Source organism: Glycine soja, chromosome 7 (assembly GCF_004193775.1).
Source record: "Glycine soja cultivar W05 chromosome 7, ASM419377v2, whole genome shotgun sequence".
Lineage (NCBI taxonomy): Eukaryota > Viridiplantae > Streptophyta > Magnoliopsida > Fabales > Fabaceae > Glycine > Glycine soja.
Window position 1 is genome coordinate 1564315 of NC_041008.1, and position 22106 is coordinate 1586420.

Genomic DNA, 22106 nt, shown 5'->3' on the forward strand with positions numbered 1-22106 from the left:
AATTGCTTATTTTATTTTATTGGTAGGAACTAATGCCAGATAAGAAGTCTACAACAATTCACGTATCCGGCTCTATTGAGCTAAACTCCCTTTGTACAAATTGTTTTTATTATTGGATTCAAATCCAACATTATTAATAAATATGTATAAAACCATTATTTATTTAAAAATAAAATGGCGCCTTCAAAATGGCATATAGCTCCAGGAAGAATTGATGATAACTGAATCAACCACCTAGAGAATATTTTAGTACAATGGTTAATTCCTAAGTATCTACTGAATTTCACCATTTTAATGTCATCTCAAAGGGTTAAACGAATGGAAAATGATCGAGTCCCTATGACTTTTGCCTCCTCCATTTCATAAGATTCATCAATAGAAAGAAAGGAGAGTATAAAATGATTACATACTCATGTTATCTAGCTGGAGACACACATAACGTCAGAGATAACTACAGTTACTTTGTAATAAAACTGGAGTTAGAAATGCTTTTTACTACTACGCCTGATCCTCATTCTACATTGGTCGAATAGAGTTATATAGTATTTCCAAGTACGCATGCATGACATCTGTGAATTCATAAAATATCACATTTTGGGGCTGCCAGACTAAAAATTCATACGCGACAATGCTTCAAACCCTCATGATTTTGTGTTTTGTATATTCATCCATTCCTGTGTACAAAAAGAAAGAATAGATGATAAAGAATAAATGATTATATTTTAAACAACTCCTCCGAAGACCACAGGCTTCTCACAAATACTTGTTTTTTTTTTCCTTCCTTTTTTCTCTCCCTCTTCAAGTGCTTGCATTTTATTGTTGGGCTTAATGGCGTGATGTTGGACTCCTCATACCTCCCAATGTCTCAAGGTAGGACACTTTCTTGTCTGTGACTACGTTTGGAAGTTTCTGGGGCTTTCCATTATCGATGTCTTTGTAGAAGTCATCTGAATCTGCAAAGGCTTCTTTCTTAGCATCTGAGTCACCTTGATTATTGTTCCAACCCATGAAATCTGATAGTGTCATTGCTTCTGAGCCACTCTTGTCTACCTCTTTTTTAGGAGTTGGAGTTGGAGACTTCTCTGGCTTGGGAATTGGGTTTCTCGAAAGACTCTTTCTTCCTGATTGTGATGGATTTTGAGTTTGCAGATCAGCATGGAGTACATCTTCTATTCTTGACAGCACTGTGAAGGCCAAACTTTCCAATATTCTTGAATAGCTTTCAAGAACAGCTTGCCCCACATCCTGCAATGGTAAGAGATCCTTAACTATGTTAAAAGAACTAAGACATTTTCAACTTTGCCAAATGGTCATGCAACTTTTCATTGAAAACAATGCAGAATGAACCTGTGAACTGGGAGAAATTATTACATGATCCGAGACCATATGATCACGACCAATCTCCATGTGACATATTACCAACTTTTTTTTTCCGTAAATTGAAAATTGTGATTACAATGAACATGCTCTTACCCTGTTGAATTGGATTTTGCTTATATCCAATGCGGATTGGGAAGTCCCAGGAAAACGACGCTTTAGGAGAAGTAAGATGGTTTCTGCCCTGTCTTCAAAGATTTCTCTTTTCTCCACACTCACAGCAGAACCCCAAGCTGATTTGCTGCTATCTTTTTGGTTCATCTTCCGTCTCCAAATCACAATGGATGCCTCAATTCTGTCCTTGAGATCTACGATTTTATGTTCATTGGACATGTCCATGGCTGATAGGAGCTGATCAGGATCGAAAAAATCATCTGTGATACTCCTGTAGATCAAGTCCCCTAGACTTGATCTTCCATTCTAAAAAAAACAATAAAAAAAAATAATGTTTTGTGTAAGATGTCTGAATGTTAACAATGATAACTTTTAAGCAAATATAGTTCCTTTTGACTTACCTTGGGTAGGGATTCAATATAGCTTTCAGGGATCTCCATTTCTGATAGAGTTTGAGCATTTATGGCCATAGCTGCTTTAAGAACTTGGTTCACACAATCTTTCTGATACTGGACAAACCTTCTTGCTGCATCAGATAAACCCTCTACGGGAACCTTGGGTGTAGGCAACCACCACTTGGTATCATTATTTCTATCTGCATTCTCTGCATCTTTTGATACATAATAGAACTCATTTTGGTCTTTGAAGTTATCTAGAGTATCCTGCTCATCATCAATAATTGTATGAGAACTAACAGTCAATTGACGCCAACAGAAAAGTCATGATCATATTTAACTCGGGAGGGAATCAGGATGCAAGGACAGTTAGTGATCTTACAATAAGCATTGCATCAAGCTTTCGTAAAGCAGGGATATTCATGTGGAGATCAGTTCTTTGTCGTGTTGTCATAACCTATTCAATAATCAGAGATTAGGTTCAATCGTACAGCAATTGTGATAAGAAGGATGAGAAACATAAGGAAGGAAAAAGGGTTACCTCCATGGTTGAGCCATCCTTGTTTTTTTGTTGCACGGGAACCATTTCAACAACGTAATCGGTGACCGATAGAAGCCAATCAATTTCTTTTCTCCATCTTGCTTTTCTTTCTGGCGGCATTGGCTCCAGCCGCTTTTGTTCACCGAAAACAGCAGCTGCATTCTCAGTAAGAAAAGAATGAGAGAAACTGACAATGAATTATTTGAAACATTTCTGCTTTCAATCTCTCCTGAAAATGGAAGGAACAGAACAATGTTTTCACATCATGATTGGAGATTTGTAGCAGAACAGAAAGAATAATGACATGTCTTAGTTGAAGGAGAAAGAAAGCGAGAGGTCAAGATACCTGCAAGGTTTGTGAATGCATTTGACAATGCCAAAGCTGAAGAAACACCCTTTCCTCCACCAGACATGTCCTCCCCCAATAGCAGTTTAGCAAATCTCTCCTTCATCTGTTCCATTTCTGAATTAAACCCAACCATAGATAAATATTATAGACTAATCCAATGCAACACATCAAGAGTTTGAAAATAAAAACATATGTAGTAACATGGAAACAATGTTAATAGTTATAAAATATATAACATTTCATTTAATCATATGGAAGTAAAGTATAAAGGTGTCAATCAAATTAAAAGAATGTTTACCTTGCACCATCTTATCTTTGGCTTCTTTGGCTACAATTTCCTCCCTGCTTATCCTTGGCCTAGGAACCTTATCCAGAACATTTAGAGGTTTTGATCCTTGACTTCTTGATGACACTGGCTCTTCTTCCGAAGGAGAAGGATCTAATGCGCTGGCACTCTCAATGCTCAAACTCTTTGTATGCCTCCCTGTATTTTCAAACATTCCTTTGAAATGGAATAGTCTGGACCTGACACTTTCCTGTTCTTGTTCCATTGCTTTAACCATTTTTTCCTTTTTCTTAATGTAACAATATGTGTTTTAAGGAAAATTGTCAAGGGATGAACAAGCAAGAACAAAACATGGGGTTTCCAGGTCCGTGTAGGGAGAGAGAAATAGGGAAAGTCAAGTTTGTTGCATTGTGGCAGGGGAGGAAAATAGTAGGGGAGAAGCCAGAGTTACAAATGAAATGGGAGATTTTTTTTTTAGGAGTGAGAGTTTGACAAAAAAAAAATAGTTGGAGGTAAATATTTGATGGGGTTTGGGATAGCTTCTATTTCTTTTTTGAGCTTGGTTCATTGAACGTGGGGTGCATGTTATAAGAAATGAGGTTGGTATAAGAGTTGGAATTTTGTATTTTTTTTATGTTGAGAGGAATCTGTTTTGGCAACCAAGTGGGAAATTGGATGGTTAAGGTTTTAACTAAAAGGTCAAAGGTAACTGAAGACCAGGGAAGAGACAGACATGCATGCCTAGGGAATTTACAATGACACACACCTCACTTTCTCCCATCATTGGAGGGTGCAGATGCATTACTTAAGGAACATGTTTCAATCTCAATTTTCACGTATAACTATTTTACTGTTCTATTTGTGATTTGTGAAGTCCAAAATGTTCATAGTAATTTCTAAATTCTTGGTTTTCGGTTTCTCTGATGATGCCACCTGCACACACCCTGAGTCTTTTATTAGATTTGATGACCATTATATAGTGCCATCAATTTTCCACCCTGTCATTACCAAAAATCGGAGCCCCACATTCCAAAACTTTCATTTATATATTAATAATGGGAAATACTGTGCAATGAGTACAGAGATAGTACAAAAAGAGGGGGAAAATAGTTAAAATTAGTTATTCAGATATTTTCTTATGTTCAATTAGATTGTAGATCATTTTTATATCCATTTTTCAATTTCAATGAAAATTTGATTTTCTTTGAAATCTTAGTCTCAATGTGGTCTTAGTAGTGATTCACTCTTATGTTTCTATCTATTCATCATCCTATTTGATCCTTCTTTGTCATTGCTTCTTCCGTTATTTTTTCCTCCCACGCTTTTATTTCTTCATTATTTAAGTGATGACTTAGATAAAATATGGGAACTATTTTTTCTTTTTTTTTTAGGGAATAAACTTCCGGGATCATGTTTTAATGAGTTAATAATAGTGTAGAAAATCAACTTCATCATCTCTGTTCAACATATACCAGATCTTACACACTAATTTAATCCAAGTACAACATTAATTAAATTTTCGAAAAGTGCAAAAGTTCACATAACAAAACTCATGAAATCTTAAATAAAATCCACGGTAAAACAAAACACGGCAAAAAAAATAAATAGAAAGGTAAAGACAAAAATGAAAGCTAGCTCCTAGCTGTCAACAAGAGTGGATACTACAGGAAAATATGCCCCCACAAAATCTATAAATGCCGTCATAAGGAATTTGAAAAATGCCTAACTCTCATGACGAAACGAAGAACTTGTGTGTCTGATTCATGAAATAGCTTAGTTCTCATACTTTTTTTGGGCCGCCGAATATATTCTTCGTAAACTCTCAAATGTTTGGGGTTTCCCTGTGGTTTGTCGTGTTTATGGGTTGTTCCTCTCTAACTCGACCTAATTAAAAAAAAGACCCGCACCGTGGACGAATATATATATATATATATATATATATATATATATATATATATATATATATATGAACGATTAAAATTAATGACTTAGAGCTTGTTAATTGTTGTGTGATGAATTAAAAGGTTTCCAAGACTTTCAATATCATTAGAAATAAAGCAAACTACTCCAGTCTCAACGATGTATATTAAATCAAATATCCTTAAAGAAAATTTTCAAAAAGTTAATCTAACCCTAGCTACAATGAAAATAGTAAAATTACAAATAGGATAGACAAAAATGGAGATGGGTGATGGTGAATCTATTGAAGCTTCAAGTCTCTTTCTTTTTCTTTTTTTTTTACAAGAATTGAGTCTTTAAGGTAAGATGTAGAAAATATCTTAAAAATATGATGGGTCATGAGAAAATTTGTCTTTCAACACGTTCTATCTTCAATTGGCCTTGCAAAAGGTTTACATAACAATTGTAGATGATGGATCCAACTCATAAAACTTTCAATTTTAAGTTATAGTCTTCAAATAAGTTAATTTTGATTATTTTTTTCACCATAACATCAGTATGAAATATTTATCAATTTTTGTTGATGATTAATTTATGTTTAAAAATTTGGCTGATTATCTTCTATTGAATTTTTCTTTCCAATCATTTTTTTTCATCCACAAAATTTAACCAAAAATATTATTTAAGAACACTCAGTTTAGTATCACTTGAACCAACAACTTTATTGGTTGGCAACTTCGACTTTAGTCAAATATAACAGATGTTAAACAAAAAAATATTTGAAGAGTTCCACAGAACTAAAGGCTAGCTCAATGTTTCAAATGTTATGTTTCTTATCAAATTAATATAATTGAGTGTTTGATCCAACGTTTCTCTTTTTGTGAGACATTTCACACGAGAGGCGACATGAGATTCTAATAAACTTAGCTATGTTTGTTTTATTGTTAACATGTATTTCAATGCATCATGTTGTGAGAAATAACATTGATCGTGCATTTGAACCTTCCTCCATACAAAAACAAACACACACTAAATATGTAAGACTCTAAGTCCACGTCTCATGTTTGGCCTTGAAGGAAAAACTTGCTTTCTTTCTCAATGACGTGGGATGCCAATCTTGCATCTTGGATGCAACACCCTTTTGCAAGTGTTTTGACATTATTTTTCTACAAAATAAGAAAGATTTTGTCAAGCATATATTTATTTTAAAATGAATTAAAAGTAAACTATTAATTTTGTAATTTCTTTATTTCGGTTCTCTTTTTTCCTTTTTCACATAAAATTATAAATTGTGTGCATAAATTCATCAAATATAAATTTATCACCTTCCAAAACTTTGTTTGTTGATTAACTATGAGAATAAACCTTAATTTAAAATTTAATTAAATTTAAAATTCATCATTCCTTCTAATAATATATTAAGTGAAAATCCAACTTGAGATACCAAGTGTAAAAATAATACTACAATGTAAACAAAAAAAATTGTTAAATGATAGTGGGGTCCAAGGAAATAGTGACGCAATGAGTAGTACTGAGTAATGTTATCTGCACGTTATATAGAGAACTCCGAATGAGTGACGCAGAGAGTGTCTGACTCCGAGTCTGTCTTTGTTGCGTTTCGAGTGTCTGTGGAATCCCTAACCCTAATTTATTGTGTGGCGAAATGGGATCAATTGGGGTACTCCTGGTGGCTCAGGTGATACCGTACCTGGAGCAAGAGCTGGACAAGCGCTACAAGCTGTTTCGGGCGTATGATCAGCCGCAGACGGCGCAGGTTCTAAGCCAGCACGCGAGCTCGATCCGTGCGGTGGTCGGAAACTCGAACGCCGGCGCCGACGCGGAGCTGATCGAGGCGCTGCCGAAGCTGGAGATCGTGTCGAGCTTCAGCGTGGGAGTGGACAGGATAGACCTGGACAGGTGCAAGGAGAAAGGAATTCGCGTCACCAACACGCCGGACGTGCTGACCGATGAAGTCGCCGACCTCGCTATCGGATTGATGCTGGCGCTGCTCAGGAGGATCTGCGAGTGCGATCGTTATGTCAGGAGCGGCAAGTGGAAGAAAGGGGACTACAAACTGACCACTAAGGTTCGTTCTTTTCTGCATTCTCATAATAGTGAATGCTGCGTTCTGTTTTTCATCTGATATAGAGAATTTGCTCCTGCCTTGAGTAAAGGTAAAGTGAATAATACTAATTCTTCGTGATAAAATCAATGGATAGTATCTACGGTTGACTTTCTTATCTATAACATATGAATTTGTACTAATCCTTTCATTATTTCATTTGCTTCACGTATTTTTAATCAAGATACTGGTACAGTGGTACTCTTGGATTACTTCACTAATATGTATACGTGAAGCATCCAAAGTCCAAACCTTTGAAAAATCAAAATCGGAAGTGATTTGTGATGACAAAATTTAGATTTTTTATTTTGGTTTTAGTCATGTCCAAGAAAGTATGTTCATAATTTGGGATTGCAGAATTGTAATTATATACTATTTGTTACATTTTATGAAATTTTATTCATTCCTAGATATGTATCATACACAGATGGTATCATCCCGTATAATTTTAGAATAATCATATTGTCATAGCAGATATGAATTGTATTTATGCATCATAGTCTATAACTGATATTACTTACTTTATCCTGGAAAGTGAGAGTTGAATCTGTCTTTACTATCAAGTGAATTGGCACTAACTTAGTAGTGAGAGTTGAATTAGTCGCTAATTTAGCTTCACTGTGCAGATAGAAAGAACCATCTATCTTTATCTTACTATCATAATCTTAAAAATATACGCAGAAAATCCTACCACTAGTCCAGTACCTTAATGGACAATAAATGTTAGGTGTGAACATGGTAGTGTTCTATTATGATCCCTCTCCTCTGTCTTCACCTCTTAAACAAATGCAGTTTACCTGACAATTTCTATGACTTTGAGAGTGGTGAAGAAGCAAATTCAAAATTGGACACCAAGGATCTGTGAATCTTTCGCAATTACCTGTATCATGATATGATAGAATGCTCATTAAAATCTGTTTTTGTACATGATAGTATTCCCGCACCTATTTTCCAACAGTAAAATTAATTTTTACGTTGTGTATTTTTCTTCCAGTTCTCTGGGAAAACTGTTGGCATTATTGGGCTAGGGAGGATTGGTCAAGCAATTGCTAAGAGAGCTGAAGGATTCAACTGCCCCATATGCTACTACTCTAGAACTCAAAAAAGAGACTCAAACTACAAGTACTATCCTAGTGTTGTAGAACTGGCATCTAACTGCGACATACTGGTAGTTGCTTGCCCACTGACGGAGGAAACTCATCACATCATCAACAGGGAGGTGATCAATGCACTGGGTCCCAAGGGTTATCTTATTAACATTGGACGAGGCAAGCATGTTGATGAGGCAGAGTTAGTGCCAGCTCTGCTAGAAGGTCGTTTGGGTGGTGCTGGGCTAGATGTGTTTGAAAATGAGCCTACTGTTCCAGAAGAGCTATTTGGGCTTGAAAATGTTGTCTTGTTGCCTCATGTCGGAAGTGGCACAATAGAAACTCGAACTGCCATGGCTGACCTTGTCCTTGGAAACCTAGACGCTCATTTCCTTGGAAATCCACTGTTAACACCCTTGGTTTAATCAATATGCCATCATGGAACTACCAGGACTGATTGTCCCCCTGCATTACTACCGTTTAATAACTTTTTGTGACATGGAAATTGATCATTGTAAGAGCTTCTTCATATTTGTGCTGGTGCTTAATCTATTGTAAACAATGATTTAGTTCACCTTCATTGTGACATCTTAATAAGATTATCAATCATTCAATATTGATCGACTTAACTTAAGCACATATTAGTATTGGAAATTTGGAATTACTTTCTGAAATATTCAAATTTTATCGCTTAACAAAGATAGTGGTGTCTATAAGTGAATTTTTACGGTGAGTTTAAGGGCCAAGTTTATATATATGAATTTTATTTGCATGTTTGTAGTGGTTTCTTTTCTGTTGGAAATATATGCCTGGTGTTTTAGCCAGGAGTTTTCAACTGCAGAATGATCAGAGTAATCTGAAGCAGGGAGACACCAAATTATCTGAAATGTTCTTAAAGGACAGGTAATTGTAACGATTGTTCAATTAAATTGCCTGTATTAACATTTTATCCACGAATCTTATTTATTCTATTTATGATGATTTCAGATGTGGTGTCTACAGGATAAACTCGATTGATTTCTTATCCAGCAGTAAATGTTTATCGTTGGTCTGTTGCATAAATCTGAGGCAGGGGAAATATCAGAAGTATTGCAGGGTCATATGCATTACAAATGCACGGACTATATCCTGGGTCAAACATTTTATTTTTCTCATATACACAAAAAACAAGCAAGCCTCACAATGCAGTTCTAGCAGATTCCAATCAACTAGATAAAAGCTCATAAATATGAACATATTAGCCAGCGCTATAGTAATTCAAAAAGACTATGGATGCTAATGTTGCTAAAGTAGAAGCTGTTGATGCTTTCTACAGAGAGAAATGTTGATGTTAACCCAAGAAGAGATTTTCATCTAATATAATAACAATTTTACATGTTCCGTTGCAAATAAATATTCGTTAACGACTAACTAGGAAACTAGCTATTGATGTTATTGTATTAGTATGTAGTTATGAAATAGATTTTATAATCTATTGATATGTCGCTACTCAGTTTGTACTGTGACATGATCGTCGATTTCCATGCACTAAGACCGTTAATGTCCAAAACTTTCTTTACCAAGAAAAAGAAAATGGGAAATGAGAAATCCGAGAGCCAAATTGATTATGTGAAACGAAGACATTGGATTATGAACGTTGAAGAAACTTTCTTCATATAATTACAAACAAACTCCTGAATTAATTTCCAACAATATTAATGAAGATGATAGGACACAATAAATATATTTACTGGTTTAGATGGTTAGACAATGAAGATGTTGTCAGAGATATATTATGAACACGTTCAGATTTCATCAAACTCCTGAATTCATTTCCAACAATATTAATATGTGATATAACTTACAAGACAAACAAATATCGTCTTTGTTGTTGGAAATTATTGGTATCACTTCAACAAACATGACTTCTTTGTTGCCTTTGCGTCCAATTAGTATAAGTCTCGTACATACTTTCATTACGTCCAACGTGGTACAAAAAAGTTATGTTAGCTGAAAAGGAAAGTACACGTATTCTCGCTAAAAAAAACATTTTGTCTTTCTTTATTTGAATCATTAACATTTGAATTTAAGGGGAAAAAACAAAATAGAAGAGAATATAAGATCTACACAGAATATTCCTCAATGTTCACTTTCGTTCTGGACAAGGAGCACATGCAGTTGTTTATACATTTGTTCCTTTCCTCTCAAATCAAAGCTTGCCACGTAGCATTTATCTCCCAACGCGAGATAATGGTCATTTCAAGGACTCAACACTAATCTCATAACGAAACCTTCATCGAAGTCTATAAAGGCATACTCTACCCAAAAAGAAAACAACAAAAAATATTAAGATAAAATGAGAATATTTCTAAAGCAAAACTCCACAGAAAATCATTGGACGATTCATTTAAGTTTTCATTGTTTATCCTTTGCTAAGAAAAGTTCCTTTGTACCCAAGCTTTATTGTTTATCCACTTATTGAGTGTTAATCAATATTCATTCAAACTACTTTTTGTGAAAGCTAGGAGTGACTTAATGTTAAACAATACTTAAGTTTTCTTAGATTCAGGGGGAGCCTAAGATAGTGTCAGAAATGGCTAGAAGAATACTTCTATAGCCAAGAATGACAAGACAAGTTACTTGTTTTGTGATTAAGTTTTTGATTAGTGGAACCCTTTACTATTGTGTAAAGGAAAACTAAACATAGCTTTGTTCGAGTGAACCAATATAAATCAAGTATTTATAAGTCTCTCCTTAACGGTTTTATTAAGCATTCTTTTAGTGTTTTTTGACATTCTTTTCATACCAAATGTTTGCTTCAAAAACTATGTTAGAACTATATTTTATATATTTACTAGAAGATTAAACTTGGTTTTTATCAAACTTAGTTATTTTTTGTGGACGACTTAAAATACACACACACACACACATATACATGTCTAAACCCGTGATGGACATTTGGAAAGTCTTTATATTTGATTAACACACTATTTAATCCCCTTTCTAGTATGATTGTTATTATTTCAATTGATAGTTCTGCCTGTAGTTGCACACTCAGAGTTACTCATGGTCCATCATGTTCTCGTGAACTTAAACAATTTATCAATATATATGATTTCATTCTCTTAAAGTTCATTCATATACATTGGAATGCATTATTTATTCGTAGTTCATAGTTCAACACAACTAGACTATGTGATAAAATCACCTTAAAGACTAAAGTCTATGAACTTGCATTTTCGAATACCACTTCAATGTGTTCCCTTCCAGAGAAAGTTAAAAAAATGATACACTGAAGTCTATGAAATCTATCAAATATGAACCTTCAATGTAGGAGTGTGTCGATGAAATGAGTGCAATGGTTGGTAGTTTGAGAACTCCAATTATGGCTCACAAAGTTGGTCGTAACAAGAAGAAAAAAATGGATCATTATATCGATGGATTTTTTTATTAGTTGCAACAATGCATTATGAATATTAAAGATGTCACATCAAATGGAAATTGTGGTTATAAGACAATTGTAGCTTTGTTAGGCCAGGGTAAGGAGTCTTGGTCTCTTATTTGCTAAAATTTGATTCGAGAACTTCAAACATGACACTCTCTCTATGCTCAACTGTTTGGCTCAGAAGAAAGACTGTTAGAATTGACAACTTCTTTGTATGTTGAATGTGGCTCAGTACCTAAAGCGAAATGGATGACCATTCCTAATCATGAGTTATGTCATTATAGTCGATATAATGTTATATTGGTCTATTTATCTAAGTTGCAAAGTTGAACCTTCTTTCAACTAAGGAGTCTCGTGTCAGGTATGTCCCATCTCATTTCAATTTAATTTGTCAATGAAATCACGTTGTGTAGGTATACATTATTCATTAAAGATATCCTTTACTTTTGCAAGCTAGTATTGATCTTTTCAGTAACCTCATATTTTGTATGATAATGTTGCTTTTTTATAAGGGATAATTGTCCATTGCTTTTTTACACGTCCAAAGCCTATTCATAACAAAAGTCTTACATGAGACATATTTAAGCTTTCAACTCAATACAATTTTAATAAGCTAGATGATCTCAATATGTAGTAAACCTTTTCTAAGAATTGAAATAATTTTAAATGTTCAATGTGTATCCAATTAATTTTATGAATATGTATCTCAATATGTAATATGTAGTAGACATTCTTATGAAATTTCATTTGATACTTTAGTTTTTTCTCTTTTTGTGAGCACTGTTGTTTTGTCTATTTTTTTACATAAAATGCGCCACTAAATCACCATTGAATGCAAAATGAAATCTACTTCTAAAGCTATCTTTTTCTGAGCTACCTTTGTCCTAGTTTTCGATATAGAGGAGAACGTGAACTGAGATTCCGTTATTTATTTCCTTTTTAATTCAATTTTTAAAAGACAATACAATGAAATTTTGACTCCATTGTAAATTTTTTTTTATTACTCTCGATTCCATGATGATAAAAAAAACTTAAACAACAAAATTGAGATTCTGTTATAATAAAGGAGGTGATAAAACAAATTACAATAGAATCTTGATTTTGTTGTGATAAAAAACTTACACAATACAATCAAGATTCTATTGTGACAAAAAAATTACACAGTAAAATTGAGATTTCGTTATGATAATGGGGTGCAAAAAAACATAATAATAGAATCGTGATTTCGTAACTATGTTTGGGTCAAACAAATGTATAACGGAATCGTGATTCTTCTGTATAATATGCAAAAAATCATGATTTTATTGTGATAAGGAGGATGAATTTAGATATACAATAAAATCATGATTCTATTGTGCATTTTATTCACAAAATCAAAATTTCGTGAGAAAAAATTCTCAAAATAAAAAAAAAACTGTCAATCCCTTGACAGGGGCCGAAGAGCAATTTTAATGGGTAATCACAAACCCAATGGAGACGGGCTTATGATTTATGACCCAAGAGTGGTCTCATCTTCATCGACGGTCAGAATAAATCTTGGAAGCAAAAGACGAATCAGAACCGTCGAGTGTGAGAAGCCCCAGGGCACAGAGCAACTACAAAACCCTACTTATCTCACTTTACAATGTTGTCAAGCCTGCCGAGAAAACCCTAGTTCGCTTGCAGTCACACAAGAGGCCAATCCTATTCATAGCTCGGTAAGTTCCATCTTTGATCTGCCATTGTTCATTGAGTCTCTGCGTTTTGCTTAATCCGCCTTATAGTTGTTTAGATCTGAGAATATTTCGTCTGATTTGATTGTTCGAATGACAGAGATGGGTGAAGAAGTGAAGGTAGTTGTTCCAGAATCAGTGTTGAAGAAGCGCAAGAGGGAGGAGGAATGGGCGTTGGCCAAGAAGCAAGAACTCGATGCTGCCAAGAAGAAGAGAGCCGAGAGCCGCAAACTCATCTACAACAGAGCTAAGCAGTACGCTAAGGAGTACGATCACCAGGTACACTCTTTCTCTCAATTTTGTTACCCTAATTGCGTTTCTCTCTTTTCCCTCGTTTCTTAACCTGTTTGTTGTGTTTTTATATTTTTTAACAGGAGAAGGAATTGATTCGGTTGAAACGCGAGGCCAAGCTGAAAGGTGGTTTCTATGTGGATCCAGAGGCTAAGCTGTTGTTTATTATTCGCATTCGTGGGTATGTGTTTCTACTTAGACTGAGATTTTAGAATATTCATGTTGGTCTAACTATGTAATTTGGGTTTTTTTCAGTATTAATGCCATGGACCCCAAATCAAGGAAGATCCTGCAGTTGTTGCGATTGAGACAGGTATGGTATTACTAGTATATTTGCAGTTATAGAATGCGTAAAAGGGATGTTTGATGCTTTGTTCTATTCCATGCCTTGTTATGCTTCTCAGTTAGTTAGTATTAGGATGGTTGAACCAGGAATTTTTTTGTGTTTTTATTTTCTTGTCATAGAAGTAAGTATTCTAATCCAATTATTTTGCTGCTTTTCCCTAATCAATGGTTCATGTTTTATCATTTGGCCTTAGGCCATTCTTTGGTTGTTTGACATTTTAAAGTGCATGCCTTTTGGGTATTAGGAGAGTCCTAGTTTATTTAGTTTTTCAAAACTATTGGATGCTTGGAAAGTGTTTTGCTGTGCTAGTTGCATGTAACTTGTTTCCATTTGAAGTATATGATATCCTGCATTTTAGAGGATGCAGAGGAAACTATTATACTCAATGTTTGTATTTGTTTTCATATAAAAAAGCAATTTGATGATGCTGATCCTTATCTTTTTGTAAAACAGATTTTCAATGGTGTATTTCTCAAAGTTAACAAAGCCACAGTGAACATGCTGCACAGAGTTGAGCCGTATGTGACTTATGGGTATGTCAACTTTTCCTTGTCTTACTTATTTAAATACGATGATTTATTTTTACTGTTAATGAGACTTCTGCTTTTGTTCTAGATACCCAAATCTCAAGAGTGTGAGAGAACTTATTTACAAGAGAGGGTATGGAAAGCTAATGAAGCAGAGGACTGCTCTAACTGACAACTCTATCATTGAGCAGGTATTGTTTATTTTACAATTCTTCCTTACAGATTTTAATTAATTCGCTACATGCTTCTTACTTGCTTGGATGACAGGCTCTGGGCAAGTATGGAATCATATCCACTGAAGATCTGATCCATGAGATCATCACTGTTGGACCTCACTTTAAGGAGGCTAACAACTTCCTTTGGCCATTTAAGCTCAAGGCTCCTTTGGGTGGCTTAAAGAAGAAGAGAAACCATTATGTTGAGGGAGGTGATGCTGGAAACCGGGAGAATTACATCAATGAGCTAATCAGGAGAATGAATTGAGCTGTAGCACTGTTCAATCATTTGATTAGTTGAATCAATCTTTTCTTGTTGGCTTTTTAGATCAATATCAGACTATTTTCGTATCTGAAATTTTGAGAATAGCACATTTCTTCTGACTTTGATAAATCTTTTTGCTAAGGTTGAATGTTTTTCGTTTTATAAGTCTGAGTGGTATATTTTATTAAAAAATATTGCTTATTATTCATATGCTTAGCTTTCTGTTCTGCAATTTTTTGATGAAAAATCATGTTGCATTTTGTTCCCGACTCATTTCGAAATTCTTTTGGTGTTTTACAAGTCCTTTTTGCGTAACTCAACGTCAAGTAGAAACCTTTTTGAGGGTTTTTTTTATTTTACTGGTTTGATGTGTATTCGCAAAGGTTCAGTTTTGGTATACCACTTTTTTACAACGTTATTTTGTGTCGTAATTAAAATGATTATTTTCCCCACTAATTTTAGCCAATGTAAAGTCATCCAAGTCTCTTCTATGCGGGTGCAGCTCCTCATATAGCAACACGAAATTATGTATAATTTATGCTTTGGTATATGGCCATGGTTTTGTCCAGTTGTTAATAGCGAAGTTATTTTTTTTCCTTTCAAACGAAGCTTGTTTTTTCATTTCACAGGTCTTTAATTGAAATTTTAAAACGAGTTTACTCGAACGATTTTGTGATTTATATAAAAATGAGCGTAATTAAGGCACCACTCGAGACTCGAGAGTGCAGCGATTTTATGGTGATGCAATTATGGTGCCAAATTGCCAATTACATTACGTGTTTGGTTCCTAGGAAAGAAGGAAAAAAATTTGGAAGAGAATTAGTGAGAAAAGGAAAGAAGAATGAGGTGAAAAAAAGTTGTTTGGTAGGAATAAAAATAATTTCATACTGTCAATAGGCAATCTCATGGTTGATTAATACTCTATCTAAAGCAAAGGCCAGGCTACCATTCGGCAGCGGCAATTGAAATTTCATGAAATTTCATGTAATCGACTTTATCTACCACAATTCGTAATACATCCTTTATTATTAACTAAGACTCACCAATTATAAGATTCATTAAACAGTTAAATGCATGATTTTAAAGCCAGAATAGATTTCAGTGTCAAAAACAATATATTAAAGAATGCGTTCATAACATTCCTCAATTAAATGGAACTATGATACTGACCTCAAGTAACAGTAACTGCAGGACACAGAAAAAGTTACCACTTCTAATTATTCATCGAGCTTAGCATCGTAGCACTGTTCAATATATATATATATATATATATATGTGCCTTGTAGTCTTTCACACTCGAGGTCGCTCAGATGTCACGTTTCAGTGAAGAGGAAAACATGAGTACTAATGTATCAAGAGCTGTCCAGGGTCAACTCAACCCGAGGCATGTAACTCAACTTCGTATTTCCTTCAGAACTCGTGATACTGGATAAAGCCAAATCAATTTTTCATAAATGCTTTGATAATATAAATGAATGTGAAGAGGGTGTCGAATTTATTTAAAACTTTCACTTGACAAGGTCGCCTCTGTTGGAGGATTGTGGGCTTCAATATCAACATGCCGAATACCAGGAACGAGATTCTGGATCTCCTTCTCTAACCTATCTACTTCACTTCCTAAAGCTGTAACTACTTCCTCACCTGTCACATCTTAAAATGGTAAGCATGCAATTACTTAATCAGTAAGACTACAAGGGATCCAGTTTACTATAGCATACCGTAATTTGACATAATCTTCATCAGGGCAGTATCATCCTTCTGCTTAGCAGCTTCACGAAACTGCAAATAAAACAAGTCAAGAGACAAGAGGTGCGGTACTAAATCAACTTAGTCGTTATGAAAGTTTCATATAGCAGCGCAATATAACTTTTGTTAAATGATCAGGAAAGCCGATCGACACGTAAACTACACTAGTCATGCCCAAGGAGCCGGAATATATTATTCTTTTAAATGTAAACTAAGGCCCTATGATAATTTCATGTAGGGTAATTGCAAATGCACATATTTTAGACAAGTGCAATGCATTCCTGTTTTGCTAGCATGTAATCAAAAGCAGCAGTAAGTGAATAATACTAACTAACAGCAGCATATTATCAGAGGTATTACATGAACATTATAAAAGCGTATCTACCTGTCTTGCCCACTCTTCACGTCCAGTCCTTTTAAGATAATTTTGCACCACCTTCTCTCCATTAAAATCTGTTTCATTAGAATGATCAGCTTAACACCATCATGCTTAATTGTTACCATTATCTGAATTCGACATGTTTATGGCTGTACTGTAGACAGTGGAATTTGAATTTATTATATAGAAATCTCCAACTTCAAGTCTGTTTGTTTGTGATATTTATTTTAAAAGTAATAAAACATTTTTTAATTTAAAAATATGATAATTAGACTAGTTTTGGGGTACAGAAAAAAATCCTCAAAGGCACAGTTTTAATGTTTTTCTCATAAATAGAAAGAGTAGCTTCAAAGATAGCTATATCATAAAAGCTTTTTTTCCCCATCAAAGTTTAATGAAACATATCCTTATCCTACTGTTCTGACTTCTGAGTACTAATTCTAATAGATAGCATGATAGAAACATTGAGAGCATGGAAATAGTATGCAATATAAGTTGAAACCCGAAAAGGATAGCATGTTTCAAATAACCAAAAAATGGTGACGAAAAATATAGTGAACCATATTGATAGTAGGATTTAATATATAACAGGATCAAGAAGATTATTGAAATAAAATAAGACCTTCTGGCTATCTTTGGATTGATACAGAGAGAAGGGATGAAATGGATTCAATGGAGTAGAATAGAACATAATGGAAAAAACCTCCATTCCATGGTAGGGATTTTGGATATTTTATGACGGAATGATGAAACAAAGTTTCAATTCCATCTCATTCCTTCCAAATTAAGAGGAAACAAAGATGAAGGTACTATTATATTCCATCTTCATTTTACCAACCCAAGCAATGGCACATAATACCACTATATTTCATTTCCTTTTATTACATCCTCTTCCATCAATTCAAACAGTCTTCATGTCAATAACTGTCAAGACCAAGCATGATAAATAGTTTCTAAAAAAATGTATATTTTTCAACGTATTGTTGAATTAAAAAAGTGCTTTTTCTTTTTACAAAAAGCACAAACAAATGGGACATATTTTATATAAAGACAAATTTCAGAATTATATTCGCAACCTAAATTACACAAAGAATAGTAACAAAGATGAGAAAGGTAACCTATTTCTGCCTTAAATCTGAAGAATCCAGGCCCAATAACTTCACTTTTGCAATCATAGAGGGAATCTACAACCTAAAGCACAAAAATTACCTTAGTCAAATGAATGGCAATAAAGTTATTATGTGATTTCCATAGAAACTAGCAAAAAGCTTGTACCGGGTCTTTTTTCAAAAACTGAAGTACTTTCTCCATATCATGGTCATCCATAGCTCTACCAATCAAAGCATGCCGGTTTCTCTGGATAAGAAATATAGCTACCTGCATGGTTAATTCAGAATGGAATTAAAATAAAATAGATATCACTTCAAATGCCTGGGGAATTTTTGCTGTCTTCTGAACCCTCTTTACCATTCCAAGTAAGTTGCCGACTACAATTGAACCTATGGGATCATAAATGGCATTTCCAGTAACGTTCACTGCAACCAATGATGCCCCAGCAATAACAAGACCAGTGACTGCAGCACCATCCTGCATATTTTGCTACCATATATGAGAACGAACAACAAGACAAAATCTCAATTCGTTACTTACGGGTTTATAAATGAAATAGAAAGATAGGGTCATGTTCCATAGCCCATTAAAGAGACAATTATGCAACTCCTCTTAACAAAGCAAATTTTAAGCAAAATGACAACAAAAATACATATCTTTACCATGGCCGATGGGGAGCATATAAGTTGAAGTTTCATCTAGTTAAATAACTACAAAACATACCTAGCTTCAAAATAACTGTTTCTGATGAAAAATGCAGCAGTAATAACTGATAAGTAATTCATTCTATCCAGAACTCTTATTTCTAAATTATCCCCCCCACCATGCATCAGCAATGCTTGTTTAAACCAAATAAACCGTAACATGTTTGGGAACTAAAGATAAAGGCAACAAATTGCCACCTCCGTCATCACAGCAACAGATGTAGGATCATGGCCTCGCCAAATATAGTCTCTTAATTTCATTCCCTCCGCAGCTGCACCTTTCTTGACAGCTTGTATGGCAACAATAAGAGAAGCACCTAACAGAAAATGCTCATTGAAGAAGGAAAGGATGGAAATAGACAAAGGATAATAGACTGCATCCAGACTGAAATGCCGACAGCAATACCTTCAATGATGAATGAACCGCATATCACCAAAGCTGCATACTGCATATTCTCAGGGGGCTGAAAAGGAAAGTCTCAAAAGTCAATAACTTGAATAAGAGAAAATTCGCAGAAGAATAAAATAAGCAAACTGACAAAAACATAAGATGAAAGAAGTTAAATATTTTGATTTCAAATATCCAATTTGGTTAAATACCTGTGCAATCCACAAGTTCTGTACTCCATTAACAACGGTGGCACCAGAACCAAGACAAAAGATCCCAACAGCAGATATCAAGGACCAAACAAATCTTTCCTTGGAATAGCCATAGCTGTAGAAAAAGAAGACACATTGCCATTTTAACACACCAGTTAAACTCCAAAGTCATACAAACACAAAAGCAATATCTCAGTTCATCCCATGAAATAGAAATGGATGCCATAACAAACTATTATCATATATTGAGTCTAGTGCACAATTAGTGATTGGAGCACTATTCACAGAAATTACATTCAAAACTCAAAAGCCAGCCATGCATCATTATATGCACAATAGATCCCGAATCATACATGTTCAACATTCGAGATTTAAAAATCAGCTCCATATCGAGTACATAACAAACAATAGGGAAGCAGGGGTGAGAAACATAATCAAGACTCACGGATGAATAGCATCTGGTGCACGCCTCGAGCTAGATAAACCATAAGCAAGTAGCGCCTAAAAAAAAAGTTATGCAGCACACATCAGTTTGTCGTTTAGGCCTAAGTTTCAGAAGAAAAGGATGAAGTAAGCTAACGAACTAAAAATGTACCTGGTTTGCAAAATCGGCGACGGAGTGGACGACTTCAGCTAACATAACATGACTAGAGGAAGCTAACCATACTCCAAACTTGAGTGAAAAAACAAGAAAGTTACACCACAAGGCAGTTTTAACAGCTCGCTGACTACAATACATTGAGGAAAAGAATCAGGGGCAGGGAAACGGAAAAGATTGCGTTGCGGAAGCATTAAATGAAAAATAAAAGAGACCTGTGGCGATCGTTGAATTCAATGTTGGTTGCTGGCTTAGCCCTGGTAAAGAAACCTAGAAGAGAAAGAGGTGGAAGAATAAGATAAGATAAGCATAATAAGAAAAGTAAAAAAGAGAAGTACGCACTGCGATGATGAGCATTGAAGCCGTGAAGAAGGAACAGTGAATGTGAGGGAATGATAGCTGGTGGATGGTGGTCTGGTTTGAGGAATGCGACGGAGAGGGACCGATAAGCTTGGAAATGGTGAGAGCGGCGGAGGCGAGAGCGAAAGAGAACAAGATTATAGGATGTTCGCATTAATTCTAAATTGTTTATGAAACCCAGCGTCAGAGTCAAAATCAAACTAGCTATACCTAGGGCTTTAAGCTACCATATGAATATGATATCCACTGTAAGGTCAAAAGAGAAGAAGGAACACAATTCCTGCCCCCACCCTCTTCTCTCAAACTCTGAAACCGACATACAAGCACATCCTTTTTCTCTTTTTCTATGTTTTTTGGGGTAAGCTTTGCACATCATTAACCAAATTGCTTCTTCACTTACTGTGTTCCCCTTTGGTTTACTTCAATACTAATAATCAATTTTAGGGTCTCACCAATTTTTTATTTACTATTATGCAAATTACATTTGTCTTATTTGAATGCTTCTTTTGGGTGGGAGAACATTGATTTATCATTCTAGGTCTCAAGTCAAAGATTATGTTAGCTTTTTAACCAATTTAAAAACCTTTTTAATCAAAATAACTTTGTATAGTTTTGCAAATGCTATTCTAAGTAATGATTCAACTTATAAACTCTTGTTTTCCTTTTTTCTTTTATTCTCCCTAACTTACTAGAATTCTGTTCTTACCTTCTTAAGGTTAGGGATCCTTAACATTTCTATCACACTTGCTTTCCTTTGAGTCTCATCAAACAATACTTCTTTATAATATAAAATTATTAAAAATTATAATATGAATCTATTTATGGCATCCCATTTGTTTAATAATTTTTTTAAGTGAGAATAAAATTAAAAAATTTATTTTCTATTTTTTTAAGTTTATAAGTTATTTAAAGTAAATTAAAATATGAAAAATGTTTATTATTTAAAAATATATACAACAATTACCAAATTTCAGATAATGTCATCCTTGTAAAAAACTAAAAAAATATTAAGACTCGTCACATATAACTAAAAAGTCACATATAACTAAAAAAAATAAAAATGTCTACAACAATTATCAAATGTGTATTATTTCAAATTTCAAATGTCTCTCATCTAACATATCACAAGTTTGAGTTTCAATTTGTCTCATAGGGATGATGTCAATATAAGTTATTTCGTAGGTGTTATTTAATCCATAAATGATTCGAGCCTTAGATTGAGACACTCCTCCCCTAAATCTTTCTTTACCAAAATATTAATGTTCTCCTCACTCTTTTAAAATCAAGGGTATATATGTCCTTACATTTTCTACTTTATAGGCTTTAGAAAAATCAAATCCCAAAATCATTTCATTTTGCAAAATTCCAAAATTTATACTATAAATCCAAGCTAGTTACTGACAATGCTAATAAGAATAAGAGAGAGGGGGACAAGAAACTTGCTTATATTAAAATATAAAAAACAATGAGGTGCACATCAATATTTAAGGAGGGAGTAGAACATAATCTTAAAATAAAGTACATGTAAGCGTCACACATTCAAAAGTGTAATTTACTCTTAACTTTTGTACAGATAAAAATGTCTTTTCAAGACTCTTGTAATATATTTGTGTTCTATATATTTAATTCTCTGCAAAAGTGATCGCCTAGTAGTAGTT

The 22106-nt window shown here is 34.3% G+C and overlaps 4 protein-coding genes across 6 annotated transcripts; 2 read left to right on the forward strand and 2 right to left on the reverse strand.

Moving 5' to 3' along the window:
- Positions 1-474: 474 nt before the first annotated feature.
- LOC114418013 (rop guanine nucleotide exchange factor 12-like) lies at positions 475-3627 on the reverse strand. Of its 2 annotated transcripts, none has more exons than XM_028383137.1 (7): positions 3075-3627; positions 2774-2890; positions 2428-2582; positions 2269-2343; positions 1893-2153; positions 1474-1797; positions 475-1245 (listed from the first exon to the last, which is right to left on the reverse strand). In XM_028383137.1, exons 1-7 carry the CDS (start codon positions 3337-3339, stop codon positions 826-828), a joined length of 1617 nt encoding a protein of 538 aa, XP_028238938.1. In that variant the 5' UTR covers positions 3340-3627; the 3' UTR covers positions 475-825. The 2 variants fall into 2 exon arrangements, with proteins under 2 accessions (XP_028238938.1, XP_028238939.1); XM_028383138.1 differs by having other exon boundaries at positions 2774-2879; positions 3075-3186.
- A 2902-nt stretch (positions 3628-6529) lies between these two features.
- On the forward strand, positions 6530-8805 carry LOC114418017 (hydroxyphenylpyruvate reductase-like). The gene is made up of 2 exons (XM_028383141.1): positions 6530-7047; positions 8078-8805. The coding sequence occupies exons 1-2, from the start codon at positions 6625-6627 to the stop codon at positions 8594-8596; spliced, it is 942 nt and encodes a 313-aa protein (XP_028238942.1). The 5' UTR covers positions 6530-6624; the 3' UTR covers positions 8597-8805.
- Positions 8806-13132: 4327 nt separating this feature from the next.
- On the forward strand, positions 13133-15159 carry LOC114418020 (60S ribosomal protein L7-4-like). 2 transcript variants are annotated; one of them, XM_028383144.1, is made up of 7 exons: positions 13133-13292; positions 13408-13586; positions 13682-13779; positions 13854-13911; positions 14398-14477; positions 14560-14662; positions 14739-15159. In XM_028383144.1, the coding sequence occupies exons 2-7, from the start codon at positions 13410-13412 to the stop codon at positions 14952-14954; spliced, it is 732 nt and encodes a 243-aa protein (XP_028238945.1). In that variant the 5' UTR covers positions 13133-13292; positions 13408-13409; the 3' UTR covers positions 14955-15159. The 2 variants fall into 2 exon arrangements, with proteins under 2 accessions (XP_028238945.1, XP_028238944.1); XM_028383143.1 differs by lacking the exon at positions 13133-13292 and having other exon boundaries at positions 13401-13586.
- An 850-nt stretch (positions 15160-16009) lies between these two features.
- On the reverse strand, positions 16010-20848 carry LOC114418019 (metal tolerance protein C4-like). The gene is made up of 13 exons (XM_028383142.1): positions 20431-20848; positions 20304-20358; positions 20086-20218; positions 19936-19991; positions 19491-19605; positions 19297-19354; positions 19089-19207; positions 18544-18663; positions 18352-18453; positions 18195-18267; positions 17083-17150; positions 16670-16730; positions 16010-16592 (listed from the first exon to the last, which is right to left on the reverse strand). The coding sequence occupies exons 1-13, from the start codon at positions 20600-20602 to the stop codon at positions 16447-16449; spliced, it is 1278 nt and encodes a 425-aa protein (XP_028238943.1). The 5' UTR covers positions 20603-20848; the 3' UTR covers positions 16010-16446.
- Positions 20849-22106: the final 1258 nt, after the last annotated feature.

Excerpts from the sequence above, each read along its gene's own strand:
- LOC114418013 (XM_028383137.1), bottom strand. The coding sequence starts at position 3,339 with ATGGTTAAAGCAATGGAACAAGAACAGGAAAGTGTCAGGTCCAGACTA. Across the intron at positions 2,583-2,773 it reads TGCATTCACAAACCTTGCAG|CTGCTGTTTTCGGTGAACAA; the intron begins GTATCTTGACCT and ends CTGAGAATGCAG. Across the intron at positions 1,246-1,473 it reads GCAAAATCCAATTCAACAGG|GATGTGGGGCAAGCTGTTCT; the intron begins GTAAGAGCATGT and ends TTACCATTGCAG.
- LOC114418017 (XM_028383141.1), top strand. The coding sequence starts at position 6,625 with ATGGGATCAATTGGGGTACTCCTGGTGGCTCAGGTGATACCGTACCTG. Across the intron at positions 7,048-8,077 it reads ACTACAAACTGACCACTAAG|TTCTCTGGGAAAACTGTTGG; the intron begins GTTCGTTCTTTT and ends TTTTTCTTCCAG.
- LOC114418020 (XM_028383143.1), top strand. The coding sequence starts at position 13,401 with ATGACAGAGATGGGTGAAGAAGTGAAGGTAGTTGTTCCAGAATCAGTG. Across the intron at positions 13,587-13,681 it reads CTAAGGAGTACGATCACCAG|GAGAAGGAATTGATTCGGTT; the intron begins GTACACTCTTTC and ends ATTTTTTAACAG. Across the intron at positions 14,663-14,738 it reads ACAACTCTATCATTGAGCAG|GCTCTGGGCAAGTATGGAAT; the intron begins GTATTGTTTATT and ends CTTGGATGACAG.
- LOC114418019 (XM_028383142.1), bottom strand. The coding sequence starts at position 20,602 with ATGCGAACATCCTATAATCTTGTTCTCTTTCGCTCTCGCCTCCGCCGC. Across the intron at positions 19,606-19,935 it reads GCACCAGATGCTATTCATCC|CTATGGCTATTCCAAGGAAA; the intron begins GTGAGTCTTGAT and ends CTTTTTCTACAG. Across the intron at positions 18,454-18,543 it reads TCGGCAACTTACTTGGAATG|GTAGCTATATTTCTTATCCA; the intron begins GTAAAGAGGGTT and ends TTAACCATGCAG.